Source organism: Epithele typhae, assembly GCF_022376455.1.
Source record: "Epithele typhae strain CBS 203.58 chromosome Unknown BXZ73scaffold_47, whole genome shotgun sequence".
NCBI classification, from domain to species: Eukaryota; Fungi; Basidiomycota; class Agaricomycetes; order Polyporales; family Epitheliaceae; genus Epithele; species Epithele typhae.
The window spans coordinates 132,854-146,442 of record NW_025954238.1 but is presented as its reverse complement, the minus strand read 5'-3'; the positions used below and the strand labels follow the sequence as shown (position 1 = coordinate 146,442).

Sequence of the window (13,589 nt, the reverse complement as noted above, 5' to 3'; positions counted from 1 at the left end):
ACACGATGACGTCTCCCGACGAGCACAGGTTCGTGCACCCAGGCATCGAGCATAGGGCAGCGAGCCCCGGCCCGCCCGCGAAACGCCTCCCGAGCGACCTGCGGCGGCTACAGATCGTCGGGCCTGCTCTCTCGCCGGCGTCCGCGCCGCCCGCAGACTCGCGTGCGCAGTACCACGCACCGTTCGCTCCCCAGCAGCGCTCAGCGCTGCCTCCAGTACCGGGCCCGTCGACGCGCGCGCCGACATCTGCCCCGGCGCACGGCCGCGGTTGGAGGGCAGGGACAGGTGCGCACCTGATGGAGCGACCACTGCGTCCGCCGAGCCCGGTGGCGTCGACGTCGACGTCTTCCGACAGGTCGTCGCTCACGAGCGCCGCGCCGAACAAGTCGACGTTCGGACTCGGGAAGTTGTTCGGGGGGGCGGGTCGAAGGACAAGGACAAGGACAGGGCGGAGACCTCGGCGGAGCCCGCCGCGGGCGAGGGCCTGAGCAAGGCCGAGGAGAAGCGGCTGAAGAAGGAGGCGGCGCGGGCGCGCACGGAGCGGCTCGCGCAGGACCTCGCGGAGAAAGCGCGGCGCCGCGCGGAGGAGGCCAAGGCGCAGCGGTCGACCCGCGTCCGCGAGCAGACGGCGAAGACGTGGGAGGAGAAGGGTGACATGTACGGCAGTGGGATCGGCTACCTGTGAGCTCCCCGTCCTCTTCGCCAGCGTCCGCTTCCGGCGTCGGGTTTCTTCGCCCACTGCTTCGCGCGCGCGCGCCCGTGTACTCCGGTGTATCATTTTCCACCACATTCTAGACGGCCTCTTGGCCTCCCCGCCCCCTCCCCACGGCCTCGCATATGCTGACCCCATTGTTTATAATCCTACGCTCTCGCCACATATATATATCTGACCCTGACCATTCCTTACTGGACTCCGCCGGTGATAAATCCGCTGTACGCTGTAGTGTTGTTACTCCGCCGCCGCCATAGTGTAATCCAGCCCCCAACGCGTGACCGCGCACCCACGACCCCCGATGCCACACTCCGTCAGCACGAACCGCGAATGCATTGTAGACGTCTCGCGCGGCGCTCGGGGCCGTCTGCACCCTCGACGCGCCCGCGCTGGGGCATCAGCACCTGAACGCCGCAAACCTTGCAGCTGGCAGACGTCGATGCTGCCCCCGCTTCCCAGCGGTGTCCCAAGCTTCCTGTGGCCCCGGGGCCACGTGGCGGCTAGACTCATGCCTCTTCTAGCTGCCTTCACCTCAAGGGTCCTGCGAGTCGCGACCGGCCGGCCTCCGTTCGACGTCTAATCCTCGAAGCCCCCGGGGGCGCGCGCGTCGGGCCCGACGCGGCGGTGCGCTGCGGGCTCGGAATCGCTGCGCCAACTCACGAGGCGCCGCGCCGCGTTCGAATCCGAACGCGCGCGCACGCCTTCTGACTTCTATGTATCCCTCCCGCCGCCGCCGATTCGGTGCGCCGTGCGAATCCAACGAAACTACTTGGGACGTTCAACGGCCGTGGGACCTGCAGGCGGGGCCCGGGCGGGGGACACGCCCGCAGCGACTCGAGCGCGTGCGAAAACGGACGGTGGAGATCCATTCGAATTCCGTCGTGAGCGTGGACCGGGGTGCGTGGGGTACGTGGGGACAGGCGACAGACCAGGTGAGTGGAGAGAGAGGGGCGGGCAGCGGTGGCAGCGTATCTGTACAGGTGCAAAGGACGATGGGCGATGGGCGATGGGACCGATCCGACGACGGTTCCTGCAGGAGACCAAATGGGACAGCGAGGACAGCGACGGACGGCAGAACGAACGAGTGGAGGAGACGGTGTATGGGGAGCGGGGACGGGCCAACGAGCGGGATCGATGCGACGGGAAACGGGTGCGACGTAAAGGCAAAGGGCCTAGGCGGACGGAAGAAGGAAGCAAGGGTAGAGTACAATGCGCTGTATTCGTAAATGCTATGTTGAGATCACTGAGAATGAAGAAGTGGGATACGATGTGCAGGATGGGAGCGGGAACCGACCCCGCGCGACGCACCCACGGGGCGTTGCCAAGGGCGATAGCACGAAGCCGGATCGTGGAACTCGTGACGGGGAAAGGGCCGATGGAAAACAGTAAACAGAAAACCGGAAGGCGGTGGCGGAACGGTGAAGACGGACTGCCGTACGCGGAGTTCGCGGCCAAGATAGCGGAGCGCAACTCTTGGCGGAGAGAGCGAGACGTCTAAGCACATGGTGTGCCGCGCCAGACTGCCGGTCCTAGAGCAGCGCGTCGACCTCGTCGCGGAAGTCCTGCGACGACGGTGCGGACCCGTACTCGACCAGGTCTGCGGCGTCGAGCGCCGCCGCCGCCGCGATTCGCGCCGGCACGGTGCGAAAAGCGGCCTCGATGAGCGCGGGCGGGAGGCTGAGCGATGCGCGCATTTGTTGTTCTTGCGATTGCGAAGAGGGAGCTGCCCGCGACCCGGACGCCGATGGGGCCCCAGGGTTATGCACACCAGAGCCGGAGCCAGACGGCAGCAGGGAGAAGTCGACGTCTGAAAGCGTGTCTTCCTCCTGCGTGAGTGCGGGCGCGTGGGCTTGCTGTGATCGCGACGGCGGCAGGGTGTCCGACGGCGGCTGGGGTGGGGGTGGGGGTGCGAGGTCGATGATGTGGTTGACTAGATTGAACGCAACAACGGAACACCGCAGAGTCAGCACTCGCACGTCCGCGGGGGCGTGGAGGGGAGAACTCACATTCTTTCGCGTGCGCTGGAGCAGACGCGCCCGTGGAAGTGGAAACGAGATGAGCACATGTTCAGAACACTCGCGTCCTCGAGACGCAAGAAATTTTATGAAGACGCTCACAGTGGTTCTTCTGACGCGGACATTGCGTGCCGTCGGGGCAGTCCGGGCGCGCCATTACGTGTTCTTCGAGGAAGCCCTTCCTGCGTTCTCGCACCCACCACTCCCGCAGGCCGTACAGCAGAACCTCGGTCGCACACAGCCGGCAGATCCGCGTTCTGGGCGTAGACGGCCCAGGGTCGGCGCCCCCGGGCACCTGGTACATTTCCGCGAACAGATCGAGCTCAATGAGCGGCGCAAACCCGCGCGGCTGGGACTGGATGTGCCCCACGATCTGGTGGCGAGAGACGTCAGCCGGAGCGCGGACGCGGTCGACGAAGAGCGCCGGGCGAGGGCGAAGTTCCAACGCACCTCGCGGTAGATGTGGTGTGGGGAGAGCGTCTGCGCGGTGAGGTAGTCGAGCATGTAGTCGACCTCGACCGTGTTGCTCTCGAAAGACTCGTAGATCTCACCGCACTGGATCAGGTCGCCGATGTCCGTGAGCCCGTGTGGGTGCTGGCTCGCGAGCGGGGCGGCGACGCACCGCCCCGGGACGCCGATCCCGCAGAACGAGACCTGGCAGAAGTCGCACCGGGTCGTCGACGGCGCTGCGAGCGCGAGCACCGTCTCGCTGTGTCACGGGACCGCGGAAGCCGAACCGCACAAGTCAGAACCAGTCGCTTCACAGACCACGGTGGGACGGGAGGCACGCACCAGTTCCCGCATATAGTGTGGCCGGGTGGGTTGCCCTCCTCTGCAAGCCACGCGTGGCTGGGGTCGACGTCCGGGTCCACGATGGGCTGCGGGCAGCGCCATCCCCATTGGTTGCCGGCGAAGCAATGTGGGCACGGGCGCGTGTATGCGCTGTTCGTTGTTGGGATCGCGGGTTCAGGCGAGGCCTGTCTGGGGCTCGGAATCTGCATGGAGCCCGATCAGACGAATTCGAGTACGCGAAGAGGGCTCCGGGGAGGCGCACCCGGAGGTAGACGCCAGGATGGTAGATGGCGTCTGCTTGTATGCGCTCCGAAACCGAGCGGGCCTTGCTCGGCGCGTGGCGGAGAAGAGTGTCGACGACCTTCTGCAGCGGCCGGGAGAACTGCACGCTGGTGGAGACGGACCTACACGCTGGGCAGCTCGTCCCGCCGTTCTGCGCAAGTAGAGGGAAGTAGGTCAGCGCGCCCGCCACACACGACCCGCCACCACGCCCGAGCGAGGACCACTCACCCTGATCCAAAGCGCGACGCAGCTGCAGGTGATGGCGGGAACGGGGGCAAGAACGAGCCCAGGACCGCCCTCAGCCTCCCTGCGCACACGAGGAGGACGGGGGGGAAGCGGGAGAGACGCACCTTCCGCAGAAAAAGTGCTGGCAGGGCACGACGACGACCGGCCGGTACACGATCGCCGAGCAGCACCCGCACTGGAGCTCCTCCTCCAGGTTCTCCGCGAGCGCGGCGCCGTCCACCGCCGCCGCCTCCGCTCCGGCCGTCTCCTGCTCCCCAGTCTCTTCGGTGCGCTGCTTCTTGGGGACGGTCGCCGCCTCGCCGCCGTCGTCCTCATCTTCCTCGGCATCTGGCTCGGGTTCTTCAAACGCGTCGGCGGCGCTGCGCTTCAGCGATGGGGCGGGTAACGGTGCGCCAGTGGCGCCCGTGGGGGTGCCGGTGCTAGTACTAGCAGCCCCGATGTCGCCGCTGGCCCCGACGGGCATCGCAGGTATATCTTGCGGATGGACTTCTGCGTCCATCGCGTGTCTTCGAGTCTCGCGAGGTTGTGTGGCGGTCGAGTGCAGGGAGGATGGTGGTCAGAGGTCAAGAGAGAGGGCTCAAGCGTGATGAATCGCCCATTGGGCGCGCCCGGATTAGGAGCGCGCAGGCGCTGGAGGCTCAGCTTGAGCGCTTGGGCTTGCACCCGTTTTCGGCGGACCATGGCGTCCGGCCGCGGCGCGTTTCAATTACAGGTCTTTGTTCGGGTTGGGGGATCGGAAAGGAGGTATGGGCGCAATGCAATTTGTGGGACAGTCACTGCGGCGTAAACAAGGCGTAAAGGTGGTGCGGAGGAGGCGGAAATAAGGTACACTGGTTGCGAAGCACATCATGTCCGTGTGCTATACTATGAGAATGAAGCATGGAAACGAGAACGGGCTACTGAGACGCGATGCACATGGAGCAACAGGTAAGTGGCGAGAGTGGCAGGGTATGAGCATGGGCAGAGCGATTATAAACCACAGCGTACAGTATTTGTGCGGAATGAAAGCAGTGCGGACGGGGCGGGGGGCGCGTGCAGGAACGGACACAGGGAAAGCAACAGGACTTACGGTAGCAGAGCAGAGTGGCAGAGACGTGCGTCAGAGGAGCATTGAGCAAATGGTGGCGGCAGTTTTTGGTGAGGTCACAAGCCGGAGGGCGGGACGTGAGGGAGCTCGTCCAACGGTGAGATATAGGGCGACAGGCCGGGTACCGAGGCGGCATAGCACGAGCCGTTAAGCTTGTCGCGCAGGTCGCTCCAGCGACGCTGCTGTTCTGCAACGGCATGTCAGCAATACAGACGAACGCATACGTGGTAGACGAGGACGCGCACCTGGACACGGCCACAGCGTCATGAGGTATTGAACCGGGCGGGAGAGCGCCTTCGCGACTTCGAGCGACAGAACGAGCGAGCGGTCGTACGCCCACAGCCGCAGCGCGCTGTACGACGGAGAACGAATCAGCAAACTTGCGCGGCGAGAACGTCGGAGAGAAGGGGCAAGTGCGCGCGTGGGAACAGGGGATCAGGCACAGGGCACGGCGGCCAGAAAGGGGGCCGTAGTGTCTGCTCAGGCACATCCACATCCATCCGCAAACCACCACGACGAAGACGAGCAAGGCGCGCAGAAGACTCACCGCTCGATCTGGGACATGAACCAGAAGAGGAAGAACGGGCGCCGGGCGAGGTCGGACGAGGGCAGGCCGGTGACGACGTGAAGGCCGGCGTTGAGCAGGCGCTGGGCGAGCATGGCCTGGCTGGTGACTGCGCATGCCAGCGAGACCCGCGGGCGCAAGAAGACGACGGAACACCCGTGCAGTGCGTGCGTCAGCGACGAGCGGCGGGACGGAGGAGTGGAGGGAGCACTCACGCCATTCCTCGGCCTTGCGCCGGTAGAAGACCAGGTGCGCTTCCCTGCGAGGCCGCGACGGCAATATTAATCATCAGCACCAAGCCCGTCACGCAACGACGACGACGACGACCGCCGCCCACAACCGTCAACGGGCAGACAGCTCGGGGCCCTGGGCGCACGGGGGCGGGAGAACACAAGAGGAGAAGGGGTTACGTACACCGTCGTCCGCGGCAACCACTCCTGGAGCTCGTACGCGATGAACGTCCGCGCGCTGTCACGACGGCCAGTTAGCCACCCCCGCCCGCTCGCGCGAGCGCACGGACCGCGACTCACTTGAACAGCAGCTCCCGGCCCTGGAAGAGGTACGCGCGCTCGATCCCGCACGCGTGCGCGCCCAGCGCGTCCTCGATCGCCTCCGCCTCCGCCCACGCCGCGGCCGCGAACCGCGTCTTGTCCGCGTCGGCGAGCGCGTCGGGCTCGGCGCGCAGGCGGACGCACGAGTTCCAGAGGAGCATCGTGCGCACCTGCAGCGCCCAGACCGACTCCTTGTCCGGTGGAGGCACCGCGGGGGCGTCGTCGGCGTGGGTGAGGGACTCGCCGGGGAAGAGGAGACGGCACTGCCGCAGCCAAGCATCAGCGCGATGTCCTGGAGTGGCCCCGAAGCCGGCCCGCCGCCGCTCGGGGTATTGGCGATCGACGGGGGGCAGAAAGGGAAAGAAAGGCTGCCGGCGAAAAGCGAAAAAGCAGGGGCGCCGGGAAGACACAGGAAGAAGAGGAAGCAAGGGCGGCGCGGGCACTCACGTTGCGCGGATCCATCAAAAACATCTGCTGGGTCTCCATCTCCTCCCCCGCGGCCGTGTACGAGCTGTGGCTCGCCGTGAGCCCGACGCTGCTCCACACCAGCCGCCGGCACTCCTCCTTCCGGATGTCCGCCTCCGTCCACGAGCTCTGCCACGTCGGCGTCATGTTCCACAGCGGCGCGAACTCCCGCACCATCGGCCACGTGTGGCCCAGCGTGAACCTCGCGCAGTGGCACCCGCTTCCCTGTCTGCCCTCCGGGACCCCCGCCGCCAACCGGTCGTGATCTTCGGCCTGCGTTTGCGGGACGTCGTGCGCCGACGGGTACACCGGGTGGTAGCCCAGTGCAGTCGACGGTGCGGCGACAGACCCCAGGACCTCTGCCGTCCCCCAACCGCTTTGGACAGCCGGAGACTCGCCGAGGGGTCGGTGGCCGTTCTGTGCACCGCGGGCGTCGTCGAAGGGCGGCCGTGCGCACCGGACGGGCGAGTGGACGGGGACGGCGGGGACGCTCGACGCGAACGCCGTCGCCCGGGGATCTTCCGCGTCGAGCGACATCAGCTTCATGCTCCGGATCAGCGAGTCCAGCAGGCCCATCGACGACCGCACGCGCGCGGTCGAGTGCAGCGGGTGCGCGCACACCTCGAAGAACGCGAGCAGCTGACCGGTCCGCCGACAGCGTCAGGATCATCGAAACTCAACCGCCGGCGACCGGCGAGCAACGGGGAGGGGGGGACGCACCCATGCGGCCTGGACGAGGCTGTGGTCCAGCCAGCGCGAGTTCAAGCTCGCCTCCAGCGCGCTCTGCGCCTGGTCCCTCAACCTCAGCGACCGCGCCCTCCCCGCCGCCCCCAGCTCCATCTCGTGGCTCTTCAAGAACGTCGCCAGCGCCAGCGCCCCCAGGATCAGGCTCGGCTGCACGCCGTCGCGCGTGCGGGGGTCGAGCAGCGCCCCGAAGAACCGCGGCAGGTTGAGGAAGCTGAGCCAGTGCGGCGAGGTGTGGAAGATCGACCGCAGGTCCGCCGTGATATTTTGCGTCGCCGTCTCGCGGACGTCGGCGGGGATGGTGAGTGTCACGTCGAACGGATCGCCGCCGCCGCCGTCCCGATGGGCGTAGAGACTGAGCAGGGCGTCCCACCAGGTCTCGCGGGTGAACTGGAGCCCTGGATCCTCTGCGATTACTATCTTCTGGTCATCGTCTTCCTCCCGCTCCTGTCTTCTCGTTGTCGTCGCTCTTGCCGCCTCGGGAGCCGCTCCGACGCCGTATGCGTAAGTCTCTGTCATCACTCCAATTTCGGGTACGGGTACAAGGTATTCATGCGAAGTCCGGGCGCCACCGCCGGGGTATACAGTCGACTCAATGGTCAAGCGGCGGCCAGGCGCGGGTCCGTCATAAGCGGCCGTTGGGGTCTGCGTTCGCCAGGTCAGCCACCGTATTGATCTCGGCTAGCAGGGGGAGCTGATGAACCTACGAAATCATGGTGCTGAGCATAGTGCGTGCCCAGACCACCGGGCAGCGCCGAGCGTCCGACGAGCTCAGGTATGTCCTGTCGATGCCTCCCGCCGTACTGCCCGTGTCCGGAGATCGAGGGGATGTGCTCCGTCGCGTGCTGGTGCTGGTGCTGGTGCTGCTGCCCGGCCGCGTCGGCCATATACGCACCGGGCGAGGTCGGGCTGAAGTGCACCGACTTGACGTCCACCGGGCTCGCGCTCGCGCTCACGCTCCCCGCCGCGCCGTACCCCGCCGCGTCCGGGGGCGGCGGGCGCCGCCGCCGTCGTGGGGGCCGCTCCCCCGTCTGGCCCGGGATCCCGCGCTGGCGCGCGCCGGGCACCCTGTCGGGCCCCCGCCGCTTCGGCGCGGCGTCGTAGTTGCACAGCTGCGGGTTCTCCGACCGCCGACTGCAGTTGTGGCACACGGGCTTCGCGCCGTCGCAGCGGATTTTTCGGCCGCGGCTGGAGGGGGGGAGGGCGAGCGCGGTCAGGAACCCGCGATCCAAAGCAGAAGAAGAAAGATGATAAAAACGCGGAAGGAAGAAAAAACCGCGCGCAGAGGCCAGGCTCACCATTGGACGCAGGCGACGTACACGCGCGTCCGCTGCTTGCCCTGCGTCGTCAGCGGCTGGTCCGCGGCGAGCTCGAGCCGGGCTTTGTCCCTGCGCCGGCCGGACGTGGGCGATCTGCCGCTGGTGGTGTTGTTGGTGGTGGTGGGAGGCGCGCCGGCCGCCGCCACATGGGTCGCGTGGGACGGTCCCGCGAGCGGGGCCGCGTGCGACGAAAGCGGGCCGTGGTGGGGGTGGTGCTGGTACTCCCGCGTGGGGCTCCCCTCGAGCGCGGGGTGCTCGAGCCGCGCGCGCGGGGCCTCGACGGGCGGCGCGTACTGCCAGAGCTGCTCGCGCGGGTGCGGCTGGTGCGGCTGCGCGTAAGCGTCGGCACGCGCGGAGCCGGGGTAGTGCTGGGACGAGGCGGGGTCGTGCTCGGCGTGGTGGAAGGTGCCGGAGAGCGAGGAGTAGGACGCGGCGGGATCGGGGCGGGCGTGGCTGGCGTCGTAGCTGGGGCTCCGGGCGGAGTAGGAGGGGTACGGGTAGGCAGAGCTGGGGGTGGAGGCGGATGGGTATGAGGCGGAGGCTGAGTACGAGGCGCGATTGTGGGAGACGGGGTAGGGGTGGCCTGTGGACATGGCGGACTGCACCCAGCGGAGGTGGTTCTTGATCCGGATTAGTGTTTGGTACAGCACCCGCTGGACGGGGCGGGGGGCGGGAGGGGACGACGGGTGCTGTGGGCGGGGCGGCTAGTGGGACATGGGCGGCGTCGGGTGGTGGTGCGCGGGGCGGCGGGAGGGACAGCGGGGGGCGCAGCCGGGCGGGCAGAAGAGGTGCGGGGCAGGCAGAGGCGACAGGAAGCCTGTCATCATTGGATAAATAACATCTGGCCCGCGAGAAGGAAGCCAGGACCATATTCGACCACGACACTCGACGAATCGCCTCCATCCGGGTTAGTTTCGTCATTTTCGAGATGCAATTATGTAACAGGTAATTAACCCTCGGAAGCGGCTGGGAAGCCCGCACCGCCGCGCCCGCCTCCGACGCCGTCCGACCCGTGCTTAAACTTGTCTCGGCCACCGAGCCTGCCGCTGCCTCTCACGCGCTGCCGCTGCACACTGCTGCTCACCGAGGGCGCACCCATCGGTCCGCGCCGAGTCCACGCCAGCGGTGGGTGACGACAAGGGCGAGCTCGCTCGGTCGAGAGCCACGCGCGAATTCGCAGGGAACACGGTTCGTGCGCTCCCACCTTTTGACTCTGCGCGCGGGATCATCGATCCGCCTCAGCGCCCGCCCCCGCAGGGAACGGGGCCCTGCCTGCCCACTCGACAACCCGCGGTCTTCCAAGCCTCTTCCTGGCCGGCCCCGTCGACAATGCCCATCATCTTTGCCTTCCCACCCACCGCGTCTTCTTCCTGCACAGCACACTCCGTCTCACGCTCGCAATGGATGTGCGAACCCCGCCTCGAGCCTCGCGCCCTCCTTCGCGCTCTTCTCTGCCCCCATCCCCGCTCTCCTCCGCATACTCCACCTCTGAGTGGTGGTGGTCTGGGCGCGCATGCCGTGGACCCAGGCCTGGCGCAGCCCGATCCCGCGCTCGCCCCCATGGCGGAGAAACGTCGCTATTCTCGGCCGGCAAGCACGCCCGTCTATCAAGACGCGCGGTGGGAGCGGCCGGGCCATCAGTGCGCCTTCTAGCTCCTCCAGACGGCCTAGCGACATTCCACACTCGAGCCCTGTCAGCCTCGCCAAACATCCCTTCCCCGCCGAATCCGACAGGCGAGCGAACCGCGCTCGACCATCTGCATTTCCCTGCCTTCTCCCGCTCAGCCGACCGCGTCCAGCTTTGCTCTACTCCTCGGACATGGCGGACATAGCGAACGCGGCCCTACCGCTCAGCGGGCTCCCCTTCGCGTCTCCCCTTCCATCATGTTCTCGGCAACGTCCCACGTCCAACGGTGAGGGAATCCAGGTGAGCCCCCCGCTTGATCTGTGCCTGCAGGCGTCTCTTCCGAGTATATGACTGTCAAGGATCCGCTTGTTCGAACAAATGGCACAAGTACCTATTGGTCGTCTGTCGGCACGAACGCGCGAAGATTCCCATCCGCGCGCCAGCCGCCCTGCAGAAGCGCATCTACAAAGCTAAGTTCCCCCTCCGCCATTCATCCCCATCCGTACGCTCCCTCCATCGAAATACAATGCGAACCACATTCGTCCGGCCGGACGGCGGCGCGGCGCGGCGTGCGCAAACGCTATCGTCGGCGATCAAGATCTGTGCCCCCGTCCACGTTCCACGCCCATCTCCACCGCGCGGCGGGCCCCTGCGCCAGCACGTTCGAGCGAGAACGTCCTCTCGCTCGTAAATGGGCGAGTACCGCTCCCCCGGGCTGCCCTCCCACACCCTCTCCATCGTCTCCCCCGCACGCACGCGGGCGCGTCACGGGGCCCGCACCCCCCCATAGAACGCCTCCGTGCGAACCGCCCTCCCCCGCTCCCGCCCCAGCCCGACTTGTAAGGCTACATTGGCCCCCGCGCGGTCCGCTGCGGCGGGCGCGGGCGGACCACACCGCCGGGCGGCACGTCGACGGGGAACACGAGCCTCGCGCCATCACGCCGCGTCTCTCGCGGGAAGCCAAGCGAAAACATACGTGCACGAAGATCGATCGCGGCCTGGCCCGCTGCGAACCCAGTTCACCGGCCCGCCGCTCGTGCGGCAGACAGAAACTCTGATATGTACGTGCCCGCGCCCGGCCAGAGATGCGAGCTTCGCGGCGCGCGCCCTGAGGCCGGGCCAGGGCCGGGGGAGGCCGGGGGGAGGGCGCAAACACGCACTTTGCGCGCCCCATTCACCCGTCTCCTGCGTCCATTGATTCATTGTCCAAGGCCGAGGCTAAGCCCGTTCGAGCTCGATCCCAGCCCCGACGCGCTCGCACGCCCCCGACCGCGCCTGCGGCTTCGCGCGTCTTCGAACCCGTCCTCGTTGTCCGACGCCTTCGAACGCCTTCGCGTCATTTTTCTGCTGCGAAGGCTCAAGGCGCCAGCGGCGGGCCCGGGTCGGCTCTCCCTTTGCCCCACTCCCGCCCCGCGCGTCCAGCCGCATGGCACTCGTCGAGCTGATGTGTTACGCGAGCGAGCGATTGCATACCGTCCACCGAAGCTCCATGCCCGCTCGGCGTTCAGGACGGTTAAGCGGTGCGGGTATGTTCCTCGGGGGTCCGGCTACGGACGGTCGACAGCTGACAGAAGATGCGTGTGCACCACCGCAGATGTGCACATGGGCAGCGCTGCAGCCGACGACGGAAGCAGCTGGTCGTGCGACTCGCCATCGAGCGCCGCGGTGGCAGCGGGAACAGCGGACGCGAAGTCTCGGCCGACGGCGACGCCAGACGGCCCGCCCGTCGTCCATGTTCGTGCTCAGCGGTCAGGAACAGGAAATGTATTGACGTACACCGTCAACGGTGCCGTCGTTGGCGTGATACATTGATGCTCGGGGGGACGTCCGGAGGGCGTCCGATACACCTCTCCCTCCTGATGGGGCAGCCGAATGGATCCAAAGCCCGTGCGCGCGCGACGGGCTCCCATGCGCGCCGTCTCACCCAATGCTGAGCTCGCCCCGCCGTCGCCGCTGGCGTCCGCTGCGCGCGGCGCGCCCCAGACCCCGAGCGCGACGCGACGCGAACACCCAGCATTCATCGGCTCACGCGGCTCGCGGCTCGCACCAGGAACCGATCGCTCGCGTGCACTCACGCACGCTTGTCTCGCGAGCCCCGAGCCCCCACCCCGGACCCGGCGACTCAGCAGGCCAGGATTCTCAACTCGTAAGTGCGATGCGCTCACCGCACGGAGATCGCGGAGGGCGCGGGTCCAGTGATAATTAAGCTATCCGACCCTGCGCTCGTGGACGCGCTTGGCCAGGAGACCGAGTGCACGGGGTTTAGGGATAGGCGTGTGCACCCGCCCCCCTCCCCACCGCGCGGTCCCGCACGCCCTGCAGTGCGTGCAGTTCGACGGCCCCGCCGCCGCCGCGGAGGAGCAGACAGGACCCGCGCGATCAGTGGCGCGGGGCGCGCTCTGCCACTGCACCCGGCGCTTGTGCGTGCTACTCAACGCCTGTCAGCCTGGCGCCGCCTTGGGCACGGGTCCTGTCGTTTATGGGGGTGCGCCTGCCCTATGGGTCTGATATTGCTTCTGCCTCGCGAGGGCGTGGCGGCAAGCGCGGGGTGGAAATTTGCAGGCATCTCAAGATGCAGATGCTCGCCTGCAGCGGATCCGCTGGCCGGAATTTTTGAGCCTGCGTTGCGCCGGGGCGCAAGAACATGAGTACTTACGTACGAACGCGTCATGGTGCGCGCCGGAGTGGGGCGCCTTGCCGCTGTGCCGGGGCGGGAAGAAGGTTCGGGTTCGATGACGCAGGGCAGAATATTCTGCGCGAATGCATGCAGTCGACCGCGAAGAGGAGTGCGCGGCTCCCACCCCGCCTGACGTGCGGCAGTCTTGCGCACGGCACCGGGCGCGGCGCCCGTGTCCGACGCTGGGATCACATCTCGTTTGCGTGTGGCGTCGCGCGCAACGTTCGCGCGGTGTCCGGCCGAGGGTGCCCGTCTCGCCGCATCGGGGCTGGTGCGAGAATGCAGCAGTCGTGCAGACGACAGCGTTCGTATCAACTCATTTAACGTACCGCGAATCCAATGGGTACGCTGAAACCGGCAAGAAGCTAGCTATCTGCTGGAGGTTGATCCCAGGCTGGACGCTCGCCCGCGAATACGTTCACTGGACATCATCCCTGCGGTTTGAGGACAAATCAAATCATCCTGGCCGGCGGGAATATGAGCATAAACTAGTGCGTTAGAGCCTGG

The 13,589-nt window shown here is 67.1% G+C and overlaps 2 protein-coding genes across 2 annotated transcripts; both read right to left on the bottom strand.

Annotated features, from left to right (window-relative positions):
* Positions 1 to 2,241: 2,241 nt before the first annotated feature.
* BXZ73DRAFT_51208 (uncharacterized protein) lies at positions 2,242 to 4,510 on the bottom strand (the record flags this gene model as incomplete). Its single annotated transcript, XM_048020583.1, has 7 exons — positions 2,242 to 2,561; positions 2,830 to 3,100; positions 3,178 to 3,436; positions 3,520 to 3,722; positions 3,782 to 3,952; positions 4,030 to 4,051; positions 4,152 to 4,510. The coding sequence occupies 7 exons, from the start codon at positions 4,508 to 4,510 to the stop codon at positions 2,242 to 2,244; spliced, it is 1,605 nt and encodes a 534-aa protein (XP_047875110.1).
* A 680-nt stretch (positions 4,511 to 5,190) lies between these two features.
* BXZ73DRAFT_91534 (uncharacterized protein) lies at positions 5,191 to 9,371 on the bottom strand (the record flags this gene model as incomplete). Its single annotated transcript, XM_048026006.1, has 12 exons — positions 5,191 to 5,321; positions 5,380 to 5,486; positions 5,682 to 5,808; positions 5,915 to 5,958; positions 6,114 to 6,167; positions 6,230 to 6,513; positions 6,698 to 6,988; positions 7,190 to 7,354; positions 7,436 to 8,050; positions 8,167 to 8,647; positions 8,758 to 8,877; positions 8,941 to 9,371. The coding sequence occupies 12 exons, from the start codon at positions 9,369 to 9,371 to the stop codon at positions 5,191 to 5,193; spliced, it is 2,850 nt and encodes a 949-aa protein (XP_047875109.1).
* Between the last annotated feature and the right edge of the window lie 4,218 nt (positions 9,372 to 13,589).